The 19,542-nt window shown below is 41.3% G+C and overlaps 2 protein-coding genes across 4 annotated transcripts in view; one reads left to right on the top strand and one right to left on the bottom strand.

Moving 5' to 3' along the window:
- Positions 1–1,072: 1,072 nt before the first annotated feature.
- Positions 1,073–19,542, top strand: part of CCN6 (cellular communication network factor 6) — a 45,719-nt gene continuing 27,249 nt past the window's right edge. For 2 of the 3 annotated variants that reach the window (XM_050949883.1, XM_050949882.1), the window contains exon 1: positions 11,114–11,420. In XM_050949883.1, coding sequence (XP_050805840.1) covers positions 11,396–11,420 — 25 coding nt within the window. In that variant the 5' untranslated portion in view covers positions 11,114–11,395. Of the gene's footprint in view, positions 1,470–11,113; positions 11,421–19,542 lie in introns of those variants that run through there. The other variant, XM_050949885.1, reaches the window with a different exon arrangement.
- Positions 2,696–19,542, bottom strand: part of TUBE1 (tubulin epsilon 1) — a 75,636-nt gene continuing 58,789 nt past the window's right edge. Inside the window, exon 13 of the transcript XR_007773898.1 lies at positions 2,696–3,616. The gene's annotated coding sequence lies outside the window, so the exon portion shown is untranslated. The remainder of the gene's footprint in view (positions 3,617–19,542) is intronic.

The following is a 19,542-nucleotide window of genomic DNA, read 5'->3' as shown; positions in this document are numbered from 1 at the left end:
CCCCTTGCTTCAGCCCAGGGCCCCAAGAGACCTTAATCTGCCTCTGGTCCTGGGGCAGTGGAAGGCAGGGTAGTGGTGCTGCTGAGTCCCAGGCAGAGAAATCCTGGGGCAGCTGGAGGTAGATAACTGTTGCTGCTGGGTCAAGACAATGATAGGAAACGGAAGCAGTTCTCCCATCTTAGGGGTGAGGAAAGGGTACGTAAGTCAGCATCTGAGCATCCAGGGAGATGCATGTATTTTTGTGAGCATTAAAGGTTGACGTTTTAATCTGAAATTATCACACCCATGGGGAGAGGAAGCGAGGGGAGTTAAAAAGTCAAGACAGACTGAAAAACAATTTGATTTTTCAGAGTCTCACACCTCATTTTTGATCTCTTGAGATTGGCAGTACTTGGACTGACTGTCCCATATATCATCCCTGCTAAATGGGTGTTTCATCTAGCATCGAATAATCCAGTGATGGAAATTCCACAACTTCACTTCGCAGTTTTTGCTGCTCTTGAAAATTTGTCCCATAATTTTACCCATATTTTCTCCTTTACAGCCTTACTTTACTACTTCTCATTCATCCTTGATGACTAGCTAGAATAATAATCCAAGTAATATTTGTAATAGCCTTTTACAGATTCAGTATGTACATCTCCCATGGGACTTCTTTTACAGCCAGATTCAACTTTCTCAGTTTTATTAATCTTGCCTCACAGGTCTTATTTTCCAAACATTTTATCATTTTTCTTGCTCTCCTCTGAACTTCCTCCATTTTTCTGTGTTTTTTGAATTATTCATGGTGCCCCAAAGTGAACTGAGATTAAGGTCTAACCAGGGCAGCCTAACATAGAAAAAAACTCTGCTTGTTTTACATTTTACTAATATTTCTATTCATAAAACCCTTATAGCACTTGTCCCTGGGTGTGACAGTGCTACACTGATGACTCTGATTCCGGTTATCACCCGCTATAGTTCTATGCCAGGTTGTGGTATTGAAGCAATATCCTTGCATTCTATATTCATTAAGAGAGGACTCATTTCACATCTTTTTAAAAAAAATCTCATTTTATTGACTGCACCTCATTTCTGTAATTTATCAACATCACGTTGTATTTTAAGTCTGGCCTTTAAAGCATCTTGTGATCACTCAGTTTTCTTTCATCCCCAAACTGTACTAGTATATCCTGAACTCCAGGAATTAAAGTACTCACAGAGAGAGGACCTGTAGCTCCTTCTACATTCTCGCTGAGCCTTGCTTATTACCTCCACTCAACTTGACACTGAACCATTAAGATTTGCTGTTGCTATTTGATATTTCAGTCAAACGTCTCTTTCAAGCCACACCTCTACCCTGATATAACGTGACCCGATATAACACGAATTTGGATACAATGCGGTAAAGCAGCGCTCCAGGGGGGTGAGGTTGCGTGCTCCAGCAGATCAAAGCAACTTTGATATAACGTGGTTTCACCTATAACACGGTAAGATTTTTTTGGCTCCTGAGGACAGCGTTATGTCGGGGTGAAGGTGTATACTATATCTGCTGAATTTTCTTCAATTGCAATACTATCCCACTGTATCTCTCCAAGTTTTATCTAAACACCCTACAGCAATTTAAAGATAGCACAAAATGGGCTTTACATGGTAATATTCTCACAGCCCCCCTTCTCTCTGGCATATTATGTAGGGGTGGTTTGTTCATTGTGGCAAAGAATCCTGTGGCACCTATAGACTAACAGACGTTTTGGAGCATGAGCTTTTGTGGGTGAATACCCACTTCCTCATCCTGCAGGAAGCTCAAACATCTGGCTAATCCTTGTGCCATGTACGGTTTTCTGCACCTACTGAAGCCAGATAGCAAAGGCAGAACCCCAAATACTGATGGCTGTAACCTTCTGCTGCATAAAAAGAAATAAACATTCATGTATATAGATACAATATTTGATGATGTGTTATTTGGTGGGAAAGACACAAAGAGATGCTACTAACATTCTTGGAAACTTTCTGTCACTAAATGTGTTTTTAGATAAGATAAGAACTGTTGACTGTAAAAAGAAATTAAAAAGAAAGTCTGCTTATCAGTAAGCAGCATGAGCCTGGGGAGATGGTTTGGCAGGAGTTATTAGTATTACACTTCTAGCTGATACTATAGTGATCGGTGAGGAATAAATGCAGAAACAGAGTTGGTGCAAAACATAATGGTGCTTTGCTTCATGACTTGTGAGTTTGCCAGTTATCCTTAACACCTGAAAACAGCTTGCTTGTTCCACTTCATGAGTGTTGTTCTTTTTGCAAATGCAACAATTAACTAAATAGAAAGGAATTCAGACTGCCAAGTTATTTTCCTAATAACTATACATAGCTAAGATTTGCTATTTATTTCTCTGTGTTTCTATTACAAGCCTTTGAATAAGTAATCTAATCAAACGGGCTTTTTTTCCAGCTCATGAAATTTAAGTACCATTAAGTATCTCTGCCACAGACTCCCGGCTTTTCCTTTCTATAGTCTTCCTTGAGGAGTATAAAGCAGGAAGGATTATGGATGACTATAAAGTTGATTCAGATGAAAGAACATCAGAGAAAAGGGGAGGGGGGGAGAGAGAGAAGTGTTCACATTAGTGTATCTAATCAGCCATCTGCCATAGAGCAGGAGAGTTCAGGTAGGTGGCTGTCTCAACAAAATAAAAAGGCAGTTTGTTTGTAGCATCCAAGAATTTTTTTATTTGGTGGAAAAGTTGGTAGACCTTGCCAGAAACCATTGCAAAGCTATTAGACAAGATTTGCTAGTCTCTAATGCTGCATATTTTTTTCTCTCTCATATCTTGAAGCTAACAAAGGGGCCTGGAGTCAGAGACCTCACATCTCTTGAGAATGTTTTCATACAGCAACAAAACCACTTAACTCTCTGTAAACTGGAGATATTAACAGATTTTACACTAACTGTTGATCTTATCAAATAGCATATTTAGACAGCTCATGTCCTAAGGCTGGGTAATGTGTCCTCTTTGAGTCTATATCCTGACAGTCATTGTTAGAATGAAATACAGTGAAAGGACGAACTTTTCATAAAAGGTGGCAACGTCAAAGCTGTTTAGTAAGGAGGCTAATTGGGGCAGTATATTTGCATAATAAACCAAATTATCAGACCCTCTCAGAACACTTTAACAGGAAAGCATCAGCTTCAGAATACTCCCACCAACTGCAAATAAGACATATGACAAAGCATCAGTTTTATGTACCTTTTGGGTCACTGGAACCCAAAACCTGCATTCCAAACTAGCATTCCTTCATCCTTCTCTTCTTATTAGAGCCTCACCTAACAAAATCTCATTGCTTTGAAATGAATTTATTTGCAGGGCAGGGGCGTGGCTGCACAGAAAATGAGTGTTACTGGTTATGGGGAGTTGGCTGCTTCCCTCTCCCCTATGCAGAGTGGAAGAGCAGAGCATTGCCTGTTGTGATTTCCCCAGTGGGGAGTCAGTAGAAGAGAGGCGTTGGTGGCCACTGTAGGTAGTTTCAGAAGTTGCTTTGGTTGTTCAAAAGGGAATGATCCTCCCACAGAAGGCTCCAAGGAGTAGCCATTACACTACAGATGTTCACAGCAATTCATTGCATGTTGGAGTCTCAACTTTAAAAGAAACATAGAAGAAAAACAAAAATGTTACTGATTTTTTTACATTAATCTTAAATTTTATAATACTGATTAGAAGGCTGGTCATATGGTCCTTTATTAATAGGGACTAGCATGAATAGTTAAGTTCCTGATGCTATGGACGTTGAGAGCGTGTTGGCAAAGGCTGCCCCTGCTGTTTGTAAAACAGCACTTACTGTTCTCAGCAAGCAGACTACAGCTGAAACTGACAAGCAAACATTATCATGCTCAGCTTTGGGTTGCTATTTCCATGGAAACAGAAGATTTCATTCTCCTCCTCCTTCTTACATTGTCAGAAGTCATGACTAACTCGATTGAAGTCAATGGAGATACACCAAAGTAAAACTGGGGTGAGAGGATAGTCAAGCCTAGAGATCATTTTATTTAGATTCTTATACCTCACCCATCACTGCAGTATCTGAGCCCCTCCCTGGTATCTGAGGACCTGAAATGAGATTGGCAACAACAAAGGAAGCGGACATTTATAAAGAACTGAAACATCACATTAGCTGTAATGAGGATAGGTGTTTAAAGCTTTGAGACTAGCTCCTCTGTTATGTTGTTATAGCTTCATCAGTGAAAAGGGTCTGAAGAGCTGGTTGCTAAGGAATACCATTGGTGTCAAGGAATTCCTTGGGTAACATAAAGGTGGCATAACAGCTCTACACTCTTACGTCTCTCCTTTACAACCCCCACTGTAGGTGACACCCACACGTCCCAGGAGTGCCACTGTTCTCAAACTTATCAGCTACTAGAATGCCCATTTGGGACTATAAATAGCTTAATGTAAATTAGACCTACCCAAATTTAGGCAGGGGGCCATACTGGTTTTTGGCCAGTCCCAGAATCAGGGAAATGCAAATATGACTCTAAGCTGCGTTGCTAAGAACTGTTGGCTACCAAATGAGCAGTGAAAGTGCAGTTTTGCAAACAGCACCATCAGTCTTCAGGAACAAATAATTTAATGCAATTACTGTGATTCTGAAGTTGCAGCAGCACCAATGGGTTCAATCCAGTATATATTTATATATTGCTGGAGTAGGGATAATCAGTTACAAAGTGTTTATAGAGTTTACTGAAAGATCATATTTTTAAAAAAATTATCCAGTAACAAATGGAAGCAGTGAAGACCGATGCAAAGAATTCAGTTAGTTTCTCCGCAATGGGATTATGCCATTACATGATGTAATTGAATGGGACTCTTTTTTATTTGACTGTTTCTGATCAGACCCTGCCTGTATTTTATAATTTTCCATCCTCCTGTCCTCACTAGGACTTAGAGATTCTCTATTAATAGATCCCCGCTCCCTGCAAGGGATGTCCAAACCATGTGCTCCTCCGCACCTGTCAGCTTCCCCCAGCCCTTAGTTTAAAAACTGCTCTACAACCTTTTTAATGTTAAGTACCAGCAACCTGGTTCCATTTTGGCTTAGGTGAAGCCCATCCTTCCTGTATAGGCTCCCCCTTTTTCAAAAGTTTCCCCAGTTCCTAATAAATCTGGGGTTAGATAAACAAAATCCAAATTTTTATTTGCTACTGGATAATCTAGTTTTGTATAAATCTCTCAGAGAACTCTATAAAGACCTATAATTATGTATGCCAACTTCAGATGTGTATAAATATTCAGTGTCTCTCTCTTCTGGAGCTGCTACAGTTACATTAACAAAGATTGCATTCCCTCTGGATTTACACACATCTCTACAGATTGGTGATAGACGTATGGAAGAAAAATCTACTATTTTGGGTCCATTTCTTATATAGGCTCCTATTACCACCCACTCCCATCCCGATTTTTCACATTTGCTGTCTGGTCACCCTATCCTTGCCAGAGGATGTTGTGAAGGCCAAGACCATAGCAGGATTCAAAAAAGAACTAGATAAATTCATGGAGGCTAGGTCCATCAATGGCTATTAGCCAGGATGTGCAGGAATGGTGTCCCCAGCCTCTGTTTGCCAGAAGCTGGGAATGAGCGACAGGGGATGGATCACTGGATTACCTGTTCTGTTCATTCCCTCTGGGGCACTTGGCACTGGCCACTGTCGGAAGACAGGATACTGGGCTAGATGGACATTTGGTCTGACCCAGTAGGGCCACTCTTATGTTCTTAATAGCCACCATTGCTGCTTTAACCAGGTATATACTGATCTTTTTGTTCATAAAATATTTATACACCCAATTAGCAGAATCTTACTGGATCATTGTGATTTGGCTGCTGTAAGGGAAGGTGCTGCTTCTTTCTAAAGCGGAAAGAAGATTCCCATGGGAATCAAGACTAAGGGGAAAAACAACTGAGGAGAGTTGGCAGTTTTTCAAAAGGACACTATTAAGGGCCCAAAAGCAAGGTATTCTGATGGGTAGGAAAGATAGAAAATGTGGCAAAAGACCACCTTGGCTTAACCACGAGAACTTGCATGACCTACAAAATAAAAAGGAGTCATATAAAAAATGGAAACTAGGTCAGATTACAAAGGATGAATATAGGCAAACAACACAGGAATGCAGGGGCAAGATAAGAAAGGCAAAGGCACAAAATGAGCTCAAACTAGCTATGGGAATAAAGGGAAACAAGAAGACTTTTTATCAATACATTAGAAGCAAGAGGAAGACCAAGGACAGGGTAGGCCCATTGCTCAGTGGGGAGGGAGAAACAGTAACAGGAAACTTGGAAATGGCAGAGATGCTTAATGACTTCTTTGTTTCAGTCTTCACTGAAGGAATGTCTAACATAGTGAATGCTTATGGGAAGGGGGTAGGTTTAGAAGATAAAATAAAAAAAGAGCAAGTTAAAAATCACTTAGAAAAGTTAGATGCCTGCAAGTCACCAGGGCCTGATGAAATGCATCCTAGAATACTCAAGGAGTTAATAGAGGAGGTATCTGAGCCTCTAGCTATTATCTTTGGAAAGTCATGGGAGACGGGAGAGATTCCAGAAGACTGGAAAAGGGCAAATATAGTGCCCATCTATAAAAAGGGTAATAAAACCAACCCAGGAAACTACAGACCAGTTAGTTTAACTTCTGTGCCAGGGAAGATAATGGAGCAGGTAATTAAAGAAATCATCTGCAAACACTTGGAAGGTGGTAAGGTGATAGGGAATAGCCAGCATGGATTTGTAAAGAACAAATCGTGTCAAACCAATCTGATAGCTTTCTTTGATAGGATAACGAGTCTTGTGGATAAGGGAGAAGGGGTGGATGTGGAATACCTAGACTTTAGTAAGGCATTTGATACGGTCTTGCATGATATCCTTATCAGTAAGCTAGGCAAATACAATTTAGATGGGGCTACTATAATGTGGGTGCATAACTGGCTGGATAACCGTACTCAGAGAGTAGTTATTAATGGCTCCCAATCCTGCTGGAAAGGTATAACAAGTGGGGTTCCACAGGGGTCTGTTTTGGGACCGGCTCTGTTCAATATCTTCATCAACGACTTAGATGTTGGCATAGAAAGTACGCTTATTAAGTTTGCAAACGATACCCAACTGGGAGAGATTGCAACTGCTTTGGAGGACAGGGTCAAAATTCAAAATGATCTGGACAAATTGGAGAAACGGTCTGAGGTAAACCGGATGAAGTTCAATAAAGATAAATGCAAAGTGCTCCACTTAAGAAGGAACAATCAGTTTCACACATACAGAATGGGAAGAGACTGTCTAGAAAGGAGTATGGCAGAAAGAGATCTAGGGGTCATAGTGGACCACAAGCTAAATATGAGTCAACAGTGTGATACTGTTGCAAAAAAAAAAAAAAGCAAACGTGATTCTGGGATGCATTAACAGGTGTGTTGTAAACAAGACACGGGAAGTCATTCTTCTGCTCTACTCTGCGCTGGTTAGGCCTCAACTGGGAGTATTGTGTCCAATTCTGGGCACCGCATTTCAAGAAAGATGTGGAGAAATTGGAGAGGGTCCAGAGAAGAGCAACAAGAATGATTAAAGGTCTTGAGAACATGACCTATGAAGGAAGGCTGAAAGAATTGGGTTTATTTAGTTTGGAAAAGAAAAGACTGAGAGGGGACATGATAGCAGTTTTCAGGTATCTAAAAGGGTGTCATCGGAGGAGGGAGAAAACTTGTTCACCTTAGCCTCTAATGATAGAACAAGAAGCAATGGGCTTAAACTGCAGCAAGGGAGATTTAGGTTGGACATTAGGAAAAAGTTCCTAACTGTCAGGGTACTTAAACATTGGAATAAATTGCCTAGGGAGGTTGCGGAATCTCCATCTCTGGAGATATTTAAGAGTAGGTTAGATAAATGTCTATCACGGATTGTCTAGACAGTATTTGGTCCTGCCATGAGGGCAGGGGACTGGACTCGATGACCTCTTGAGGTCCCTTCCAGTCCTAAAGTCTATGAATAAGATCTTCAATTCACAATAAAAAAACCACATTCCTTTGCTTCTGAAACATCGTCATCTAACACACGTGAATCTTACACAACACTAGGGTGACCAGACAGCAAATGTGAAAAATCGGGACAGGGAGTGTGGGGTAAAAGGAGCCTATATAAGAAAAAGACCCAAATATCAGGACTGTCCCTATAAAATTGGGACATCTGGTCACCCTACACAACACTGAGGGTTGACTGAATATATTGCCAACAATAGGTTTTTTTCTAAACTGACAGTAAAAAAAATGGTTTTCGTGTAATGCATGACATGTAGAGTAGGGGGCTGCTGAATCATGGACATTAGAGACAAAACGGATATCGTAGATTATTTAGTCCATTCTCCCATCAATGCTGGATGGTTCTTTACAGTATATGCTCTCTTGATTTGTCTAGCCTAGTTTTAAAAGATTCAAAACACTGGGGCTCACAAGTGCTCATCTTAAACTGACCATTACTAAAATACATGACTACAACTGTGATTACAGTTGCTATGGGGTCTTATATTGAGTATTCTTCTCCCGGTGTATGTATGCATGGTGCATGCAATAAGAAGTGTGACTACAGAACATTTGGACATCACTAGATCAAAGATAGCTCAGGTATCTTGAATAACAATAATAGTGAAGCTGCAGAAGCACGGGCTGGATATGAATTCAAACGGCTATCCCATACTGCCATGACTTCAGTGCTATTGTTATTGGAGCTAGCTAGAGCAAAGCTAGCTCAGGTATGTCTAAATGTGTTGCAGTCACACCTCTAATTGCAGCATAGACTTATGCAATGTGTGCCACTATGATAGCTTGAACTGCAGGCTTTCCTTTTCTTTGCTTCAATGACACATTCCTTGTTGTCACTGTGCACATGAAAAATGACTGCCCATTGATCAAAAACGGCATATGGAATGTCACTAACAAAGAAAAAAGTGTAGAGTTTCCAAACTAAAAGAGAGATGTCTTATTATCACATTGGAAGCTACAGTATTGCCTAGCTGAAATCAAGGGAATTGTAGGCATGGGTGTTTGGAGCCCCAGCAGATCCCCTCAGCTTCCAGTAGATCTGATCTATACGTGAAGGGAAGATGTTCTACACAATTAGTTCTTTATATTTAATATTGAAATGTATTCACCTCCCCTTTTTAACTGCTTTCATGTTAATGCCCATCCACCAGTGCTAGGAAATACTAGAGAGAGACAGGACTGTATTCTACCTTCCAATCCTATGGACTTCACATTTCAGGGGGATTGCATGGTTGTAAAGGAATGCAGAATTCAGCTCACTACATTAAAATAAACTACGGTAGCCTCAATAAATAGATGCAGAGTCTAATCCTGTAGAGACTTAAGCATGTGATTATGGGCATAAAGTTAAATATTCTGACTGAAGTCAATGTGCCTTCTTACATGGAGTAAAGATGCTCAGGTACTCAAGTTTCTGCAGGATCAGTCCCTAGATAATTATCTTCAATTGCTTATTTTTCAGAATCAAGTTCTTGCTTTTCCAGGGCATTGTTTCACTAGTGGCAACCCTGAGCTAATGTATACTGGGTCACACTTTATATTTTTACTTTATAAACGATTAATAGATGTTTTAGTAAGTGGCTAATCAAGTGTTATGGATTTTTATAGAATCCAGAGGGCCAATAGGTTGCTGCGACCATCGATTAAAACTATTTATAATGCTGCATCTTGTTGTGCTTCTAACCATCAACAGCCCATACTCCTTATGTCTGTAACATGCCAATAACATCATATTTAACCATTTAATAAACTCTTTATAGGTAGACTCAATATAAAGTGTGACTGTATATTCTTAGTAAGGCGTGCTCTCTCTCCAGATATTGCTGTTCATCATAAACATCTAGTTGCACCATATCACAGAGATGTGTCATGAAAACTCCCTGTTCTCTGCTTACATGGACAATGACAAGAGAACTAACAGTTGAAATGGTTGGATTTTCTGAGAATCTGAACTGAATTCCCACAGGAAGAAATAAGATCTCTCAACTTGAAACGTCTTTCACATGTGCAGTGCATCCCTGGGCCCCCATTGACTCTGGTTTCAGTGACAGTTGCAAGTCACGGGTGTTTGATACTGTAAGGTTATAACAATGCCAGTGAGCAATGAGCACTCACTGAACCAATCTGAGTTATATAGCACTGTTTGTTTATTTCGTCTTGCCATCTTCATCTTCTTTGTGAGAGAGAAGTAGATCCATGTTTCCCACATGCCAGCCTCGGGCTGGTAAGGAGCAGCTGCTGCTTCCTAACAACAATATTCATTTCTGGATCAATTTCAGCATATTTTCATGTGCACTATATTCTTCACTTTTTCTTGTGATGGAGTCTTACAAGTAGCTTTGTCATTTTTCAGTTTCACATAAAAATCTCTGACCAGCAAGTCTGTCAGTGTACCATCAAGTGAATTTATACTGAAAAATGCCAAAAAATCTGAGAACCTTTTTTGGCTGATGATCTGCTAGGTGTGGATTTGGAGGCATACAATACCCTGCAGTCTCCAGGGCTGTGATTATCTCTCGGCATTACTAACGTTAAAGTTAAAATAATGGAGCCAACTGTGGCTATAGAAAGCTGCAGATACTTTGGCAGACCCCATCCTGGCAGGTTGCTGCAAGACAACTCACTAGTGCACTTGGGAGTTGAGAACTTCTAAACAAACAAGGCAATGGGGAGTCAGGGAAAGTAAGCTTCAGCTTCTCTAGATCAGTTGTGTTTGTAGTTTAACGGGGTTTGAGCCTACAAAACCTGGGACTTACATAACTTTTTATTTGAGAGTCAGAAAATATATGTTCGTGATGGCATGCTGGAGGTGCAAAATTTTGCTTTTTGGCTCACCAGAAGTAGTTGCTGGGGAAACACACATCACCAAGACATTTTGTGGAATCCTGTGTTTTGTCACAGAAAACTTGCCATACACAAGTTGGGATTTTTCCACAGCTCTAATAAATTATTCAGTTAATTTTGTTTGATAAATAGTATTTGAGCAGTTCTACTAAGTAAGATTGAGGGCAGTTAAATAAATCGGAAGGAATTTAACTTGCAAAAAATGGAAAGATTTTTGAAGGATGGCACAGGAATTCACTACAGGGATAGGTGCCAAAAATATATGTAACGGCACTCTGGGAGGTGAAAGAGAGAGAGAGAGACACAGAATTTCACTCAAGCTGTAAACACACATGAAACAGAGACAGCAGTGCAGAGAGAGAGAGAGAAGAGGTTTAGCCTTGGGGAAACAGTGTGTACTACTGTGAAAAAAAAATACCTTGCAGCTTTTTACTTCTTTAATTCCAATAGGAATACAAGCAAAACCATAATTATTTCTACTGGATTAATGAGTGGATTTACTAATGGACTTCACCTGTATACCCACTGGTGAGTGGAAGTGGAATCTGGCATTTCAGGATCAATTCCTGAAGTGTATATTTGATCTTAGCCAATAAATCCTGCCAGCTGCTCCACATGGGTGGATCCTTATACTAGTGCCATTAACCACTATTTGCTTTAATGGGCTACACATTGATATAAATGTTGACAAACACAGAGCAGCTAGCAGAATTAAGGCCTTAGATAATACAATGGCATTATGATGGATGTGCTTTGTCTTGGTAACAGGGGCTGCACCTGTGTGAAAAGCCTAAAAATGATAAAAGCAAGACCACCATAACATTCAAAGACAAGAATGAATCTGTTAGCTTGCTCAAAATGGCTGTTCATAAATACTGTAATATTTTCATTTAAGGTACCTGACTGACCTCTCATTTCTGAGGATTACTGAAGAGTCTTCTTTTTTAGCCTGCATCGCTCCCATTCACAGTCAGCATTAATTCTTCACTGCCTGGCATTTCTCACTGAGGCAAATCCCAACCAACTGGGCTATGTATTTTTATTACTACTTAAACCAGATTAATAGAACATCACATGCTATTTCAATTTGAAACATTTCACAAAACTTTCTATATTGCATTTTTTGAGTAGAAGTCCTCTCTCTTCTCATTTTCTCTATTATAGCTGCTCCATTTTTTCTGTGCACATTTTGTTTCCATTTGTTTGTCCTGTTGTACAATTTATTAATGAGCTAAAGTGCTTTGCAAATGCAGGCAGCAATTTAGTATTTGCTCCACTCTCCATTTCTTCCAAAGTATTATCCTGAATGTTTCCTCTCCAGATTATTAGATGGTATTGAAAATGGGAGTCAAACTTTTCTAATTAGGTGCCACATAATGTCACATTGCCATATATCAAGCTATGTATTTCTTAATCTGTCTCAGCCAGCTAATGCTCAGTCTGCATGCAGCCAGCTAATACAGAGAGATTAAGAAAAATTCTAGGGGGATATATTTTGTTAAAGAGCAAATAGAGCTACCTTTGGTGCTTACAAAACTGTCCTCCTTCCAGAACAGTCAGACTTTATATGACAGTTCAACAGCGTTGTCAAGTCTCAAAATATTATCCTGAATCTTGTGATATTTGGTATTTTTCTTAAAGCCTCAAATTCTGGAATCAAGTGATTATATAAATATCTTTTTCACATTAGAAACAAAGTAAGTTTCTAGTCCTCATGGCTGCAGAGAAAAGCCTGAAAACACGAGCCCAGTGCATCCGAAAGTCTCAGAAACCAGAAGAAAAAGAACTAAAATTTCTGATTGTCTTAAATCATGAGATTTTAAAAATCTCATGATATTTTGAGGCCTGACTCATGATTTTTGAACACTTTGGATTGGCAATATTGATTCAAATTAATGGAAGCTATGTCAGTTCTTCACTCTGTTTGTTACTATGGGACAGGTTCTTTACAGGTGATTTACTATGAAATTCCTTAGCCACATGGGAGATTGCTGCATGAGGTCATGCAGCATTCTCATAGCTCCTCCACCCAAATCCCTAACAGAATCCAATGGCTATTGCCACCCTAAAACAACATACTTTGCATTTTTATGCTGCCTTTAATGTGAATTTCTCAATGTGCTCTGCAAACACAGACATTGCCAAACTGGATGAGACCTGTTATCTATTTAAGTCCAAATGTCAGTAGAAGGAACAAGAAACCTTATTATGGAGTAACCCACTACAGGGGATGGTTGTTCCTTACCCCTTTTGGTTAGCTTGGTTTCCATCTCTCCAAGGTATTCATATGGTTTCCCAATTACCACAGGATCTGAGCATCTCAGAATCTTTAATGTGTTTATGCCTCACAACACACCTTGGAGGAAGGGAATTGCTATTATCCCCATTTTACAGATGGGGAACTAAGACACAGAAAGACTAAGCGACATGACCAAGGTCACATAAGAAGTCTGTGGTGGAATAGGGATTTTAAACAGGTCTTCCAAGTGCCCTAACCACTGGACCATCTTTCATATCTTTAGAGTTATGTTCTGAATCATGATGATTTGTATTCCTTGTAGTTTATCTGATCTAATTGTAGATGATTCCATAAGTGTTCATGATTCTTCTAATCCTGCTCAGCTCTTGGCATTAGTGATATTCTGGGCAATAAATTCTACATGTTAATTGTTCATTGTGTAGAAAGAGTTTCTGTCTAACAGCTTTAAATCTATGTCCTATTATTCTTGTATTAGGAGAAGAGTGAATAGAAATGCCCAGTTTACCTCCCCCTCCATACCAATAGTTATTTTTAAATATCTTTATAATCAGGTCCTTCTTACGCATCTTCAAGCTCTAAACTAAACAGGCTCAGCATTTCAATCTCTTCTTCCACAGTATTCTTTCTGTGCCTCTAATAATTTTCATCCTCCATCTCTGAACCATGTCTATTTCTGTGGTATCATTTTCCAATGTGGGGACCAAAATGGAACAGATTGTTCAGGGCAAGGATGCACTATCAATTTGTATAATGGCCTATTTTCAGTTTTATTTTCTATCCCACTCCTTATGTAGGTCCTTATGCAAGGTGCCTAAATCCTGTTTAAGCTCCACTGCAAACCACAAAACTCCTGCTCAGCTGCCACTTCACCCTGTAAGCCTAAACTCACGCAGTGCATACTTTTTTGCACTAAAAGTGTCCTAGGTGCCTAAGTTTCTGCCTTGGGCATACATACTTCTGCCTCACTGTAGGCATCTGGGCCACGGGACTACAGGATAGTCTGATGTTGGGCTCCCTCAAGCTCTCCTGTTGAAGTTGTTCCACTTTAATTAAATAATTGAATAATTAGGCAAGAATGACTCTATAGCCCACTGGTTAGAGCACTCACTTGAGAGGTCACAGTTCCCTGTCCAAATCCCTTTGGTTTTGCAGGTAGAAAGGGGACTTGAACTGGGGATCTCCCATAGCCCAGGTGAGTACCCTAATCACTGGCCTAAAGATTATAAGGGAGGGTCTCCTCCTTCCTTCCCACAGCTGTTTAGTGTGGAGTTAGGCACTGAACATGCTTACAGGACCAGGCCCCACAAGTTAGGCAAAGGATATGCCTATCTTTCTGGGGGTTTATAGATCGTAAGCAGAGATCCTCCCTGCAGCCAGGATTTAAGCCCTGTGCCTCTCACTGAGACAGAGACCTTGGATACCCCCTTTCCTCAGCATCTCCCACCGGCTGTCTTAAGTGACCCTCTGCTTACAATGCTGGCTTTGTGGACTCCATTCTAAGACTCCTCTCTTCCCATTTATCATATAGGAGCCTAGGCACCTAAGTCAGGCTTTGTGGATCATGGTGTTGTCCTAGGTGCCTAAAATTTAAGCATTGTAATGCTTAGTGGTGGATCCTTACAGAGCCAGACCTGATAGTTTTCACAAGTCCTTTTTAGAAGTTATTTGAAAGCCTACCTGACAGAGTGGCTTACCTTGCTAAATCAGTAGTAGTGGGTATTTCTCTTCTATCTTCCTAAAAGGTGCTAATGGGAGGGCTACCAGGCAACAGTGCATGGCAACAAACACAGCTGTTTGCCAGGGCTAGTTATTTGTTTGTGCTTAGAGGTCCCTGAGAGAAGAACTCATGAAAGGAAAAGAGTTCCATTCTGCCCTCCCCACCCCAAGAAACTGGGTGGGCTCCATTTTAATGTAAACAGTCCACTCCACACACAAAAGCCAGACCTTTTTCTCTTCTTCCCTATTTGAGAACCTGGAAAATGTAGTAACTTCATCTCCCTGCTGTGATTCTGAAGCACTCAACTGCTCCTTGACAAGTGCTGCTATTAGACCCAACCCAGCCCAGCTGGAGCCAATTTAGAGACACTGTAAGGTGGCAATCAGCAGCTCCCTGGAACTGAGGCAATAAGACAACAAGTTTGCTTTATAAGCCCTATGGAAGCAGCAGCCTGTAGTGTGCTTTGTGGTTCACTTCTGCATAGAGCTCCTGGGAAGTGCTTAGGCAGAACCAAGGTTCCAGCTTATTTGGAGGTGCAGAGGTTATGATCTGTGGTGGCACCTGTGGAGACCCTGTAGCAGCCCTTTGCTGGTTTACTAGTTTTTTTCTGATAAATGCTTTGTGGCTTTAACACCTTAAATGAAGTTTGTCTGAGTCATCTGTGGCAAGCCTTCTCCAAGCACTCAGCTCGCTGACTAAGAGTATGGCTACACTTGAAACTTCAAAGCGCTGCTGTGGCAGCGCTTTGAAGTGCGAGTGTGGTCGCAGCGCCAGCGCTGGGAGAGAGCTCTCCCAGCGCTGCACGTACTCCACATCCTGATGGGGTTTAGCTTGCAGCGCTGGGAGCCGCGCTCCCAGCGCTGCGGCACTGTTTATACTGGTGCTTTACAGTGCTGTATCTTGCAGTGCTCAGGGGGGTGTTTTTTTCCACACCCTTGAGTGAGAAAGTTGCAGCACTGTAAAGCGCCAGTGTAGCCAAGGCCTTACTCAAAATTACTGAGGTGTTCTAGAAAAAGAGCTGGCCCTGTGAGAAAAGAAACTCTTTGAAGAGAAAACACGGCAGTTCTAAAGTGTTATAGTGTGTGTTGCATTACATTTTATGCTACAGCTGACTGCTTTCCCCTGGGGGAACAAGGAGTCCCTCAATAAAATTAGTGCTGCTGAGTTCTGAATAAAAGAGACTACTTCACACAAGATAGTCCTGTGGACTTCACTGCCACAGGAGTCACCACCTCAAATAGAGTAGATTTGGGGGTTTTCTTTCTAAAAAGGGCTAGATAACTGAGTATAAACAGTAAGAGACAAGGTGCAGAAGGTACTGTCATTTATTGGATCAATTTCTGTTGGTGAGAGAAATTGTTGAGCTTATACCGAACTCTCACCAACTACACAGGCAACGGCTGTGCTTTCTGGTGGGGGAGCATAATACCTGCCTGAGGCTTGTAGATTGGGGGGAGGCAATGCCACCCCTTGCCCCCTAAACTATGCCCATATTAAAAAATGGGGGGCCAGGGCATGGCCCCCTGGCCCCTCTGGTTCTGGCACCATTGCACATGGGCCTACATTTTCAAGCGACTAGTGATTTTGGGCACTCAACTTGATTTTCAGACGGTGGGTGTGAAACACTTGCTTTAAATCACACCCTTGGAAAGGAGTCTCCATTGGACACCTAAAATGCAGGCCCTGAGCTTTAGGAAAAAGGCTAAGAAATTCATCAGTCCTCAGGCTAACCAAATCTCCCCTCATATTACCACTGTAGAGAGACATGCTAACGTGTACATTCTATACCAGTGAAATTCACCTCAGGGAATAAGGTTAGGTTAAAGCCTATGAATCAGTTGGCTCTCAGATGTATTTTCACAGCTTTCATGGAAGTCAGTGTGTATCTGGGGACAGGATTTGGCCCAGGCCAGGTCTCTAAAAATCTGAACACAGTTGTCTTTAATAACCTCTCTATGCAATACAATGACAAACTTTATAATTCAATGCAAATCGTGCCCATCTGGTCCAAATCCTGTTCAGCCAGGGGTGCAAGAGACAATGGCAGGTGTGTTCTTGGCACAACAAAATCCCACAAGGGTGACTAGCCAAAATACTTTATGGTGCTCTTTGTTAATCATTGCATTCGGTGCACACTGCTGGTGGCAAAGTTCTGCAGCTGTCACTATATGGTACATGCTCGGTACCTTTATTGCACAAGCTGCTCCTTAGGCAGAGGCCTCCCTTTTAGTGCAGTCTTGCCTTGGATTACACACATGTGAAGTCAGAGCTTGCACATTTGAGAACATGGGGGAAGAATGAGATTTTCCTGCCTCTTGATTATCTTAGTGAGAATCCAGCAAGAGTCAAGCTCAGGAATAAGGTTCTCTGGGACATTTCGAAACAAGATTATTCAAGACTATTGTTGAGGAGGAAACTGTTTTGGGATGGAAAAGTCTTTCAAGTGTAAACTAGATATGTGATTCTGGCATTTCTGAGACAGCACAGAACACACATGGCTTTATCGGCAGCAGCTTCCTTTAGCTCCCTGGGGTTTTTCACAGAAGACATTTTTCTATGTTTTCTCACAGTAATGAGAGTTGTAATAGGAAAGTGAACAAGCGCCCCATTGTGAATTTATTATTGTCATTTTTAACACTCCAGGTTTATTAGAGTATTTGAGGGGCTATTTTTCAGTTCTCTTTAATTGTAAATCACCTTGAAGAGAACTCAAATATTTGTTTCCTTCTGTTCAGAGCAGACTGAATAAGTGCATTCAGAATAGTTTGAGGTTAGAACATAGGTGCTGGAACTGGGGGTGCTACTGCACCCCTGGTTTGAAGTGGTTTCCATTATATCCAGGGTTTACAGTTTGGTTCAATGGCTCTCAGCACCCGCACCGTACAAATTGTTCCAGCATCCCAGGTTAGAATCTGACAGTTCTACGTATTTCTGAGGCTAAAGCTGCTCTCCCATACACTTAGCATCCAGTCTTTCTGACAAGTGTCTATATTGTTTTCTTTTACTCAATTGTTTTGGGGAGTGGCTTCTTCTCCCCCCAGGCTGAGTAGATCCATGATTTCTTGCTGGCTCCAGGCAGGAGTGTGTCTAGTAGCTCCGTGTATACACAGCTGGTCTGGTTAGTTGGAACAAACAAAGGTGGGCTACTAGGTGCCCACCTTGATGAGCACATCAAGAAAAGACATTTAAAAATACACAGGGACTTGATGTGGGTGAGGGGAGGCTACTTGTCTCAGTGACCCTTGGGCAGCAGAGATCAAAATTGTGACCGAAGAGGCCACTGATGCAGGGAGAGGGGAACAGTAGGGAAAGGTGCTGGAGCACTGTTAGGGTTGACAGATGTAATAAAGTGTCTACACTCACGCTGCCTCACCCTAAGTAGGTTGACTGTTGCTCAGGTAGGCAGTGTTATGATGTTGCTGAGTGCTTACATTGGTAGGAGACAAAATGTTGGTGTAGACACATGCACAACTAGGTTGATGCAAATCTACTTACATCAACATAAACCTGGTCTACAATACAAAGTTTAGTGGCATCTCACTCACTGGAGCCCATCTGCTCTGGCTCTGTGCCCAGCCACTGCTGCTCTCTCATAAGTTCCACACAGACCTGCACCCAGCTGTAACATCCAGCAGTCACACCCTGTTCTGCACCTGGCTTTATCCACAGTTCCTGGGGGTTTCTCTCTGCAACTAGTTTCCCAACAGTTCTTGGCTAGCCATGCCCTGATGCTTCCCAAAAGAGCCTAGTCATGTCCTGGATCATGGTCCTTCCTCCTGTCTGGCCGAGAGGAAGGGGCTGTGCAGTGGGAAGGGGGTTGATGGGGATCATAGTGTCACCTTATGAAGTTCAGAATAATACATAGCCAAATTCCTGCCTCAGATATGTGAGCATGGACTCTTCTTGCCAGCAGGGGAAATTGTCTGAAGGAAAAATTTGGCCCAGATCAAGATTCAAACTCAAGTTTTTAAGGATGAGGGAGTAGTGCAGGGGTAGGCAACCTATGGCACATGTGCCAATGGCAGCATGCGAGCTGAGTTTCAGTGGCACTAACACTGGCCAGGTCCTGGCCACCGGTCTGGGGGGCTCTGCATTTTAATTTAATTTTAAATTAAGCTTCTTAAACATTTTAAAAACCTTATTTACTTTAGATACAACAATAGTTTAGTTATAGAAAAAGACCTTCTAAAAACGTTCAAATATATTACTGGCATGCAAAACCTTAAATTAGAGTGAATTAATGAAGACTTGGCACACCACTTCTGAAAGGTTGCTAACCCCTGGAGTAGTGCATTGATCCACTGTGTTATCTAACCTCCAGTGTTCTGCACCTCCTGGAAAAGGGAGGAGGGAAGTAGCTCTCAAAGACTTTTCTGAATTACACCACTTAGCTGGGGGTGGTATTGTGAAAATTATGAAGTACCACAGTAAGCTGCAATAGTGGGCTGCTCATGCCAAGAGAAGGTTTATGCACAATAAAATGCATGTCAGGGGATCTTTTCCTAATGCTCTTAAATGCTCAACATTCAGTGGAACTATCCCAGGTTAAGTGCCTTTGCATGAACCGTATGTTAATTTAACAAAGTTTGAGGTAAGTGTCAAGTTAGCTGATACTTATTCAAACTCCATAGTTATTTTAAAACAAACACTTGATTAAAGGACAAACAGCTCGT

This window comes from Gopherus flavomarginatus, chromosome 4 (genome assembly GCF_025201925.1).
Source record: "Gopherus flavomarginatus isolate rGopFla2 chromosome 4, rGopFla2.mat.asm, whole genome shotgun sequence".
NCBI lineage: Eukaryota > Metazoa > Chordata > Testudines > Testudinidae > Gopherus > Gopherus flavomarginatus.
The sequence above is the reverse complement of the archived record's forward strand: the minus strand, read 5'-3'. Positions and strand labels throughout refer to the sequence as shown.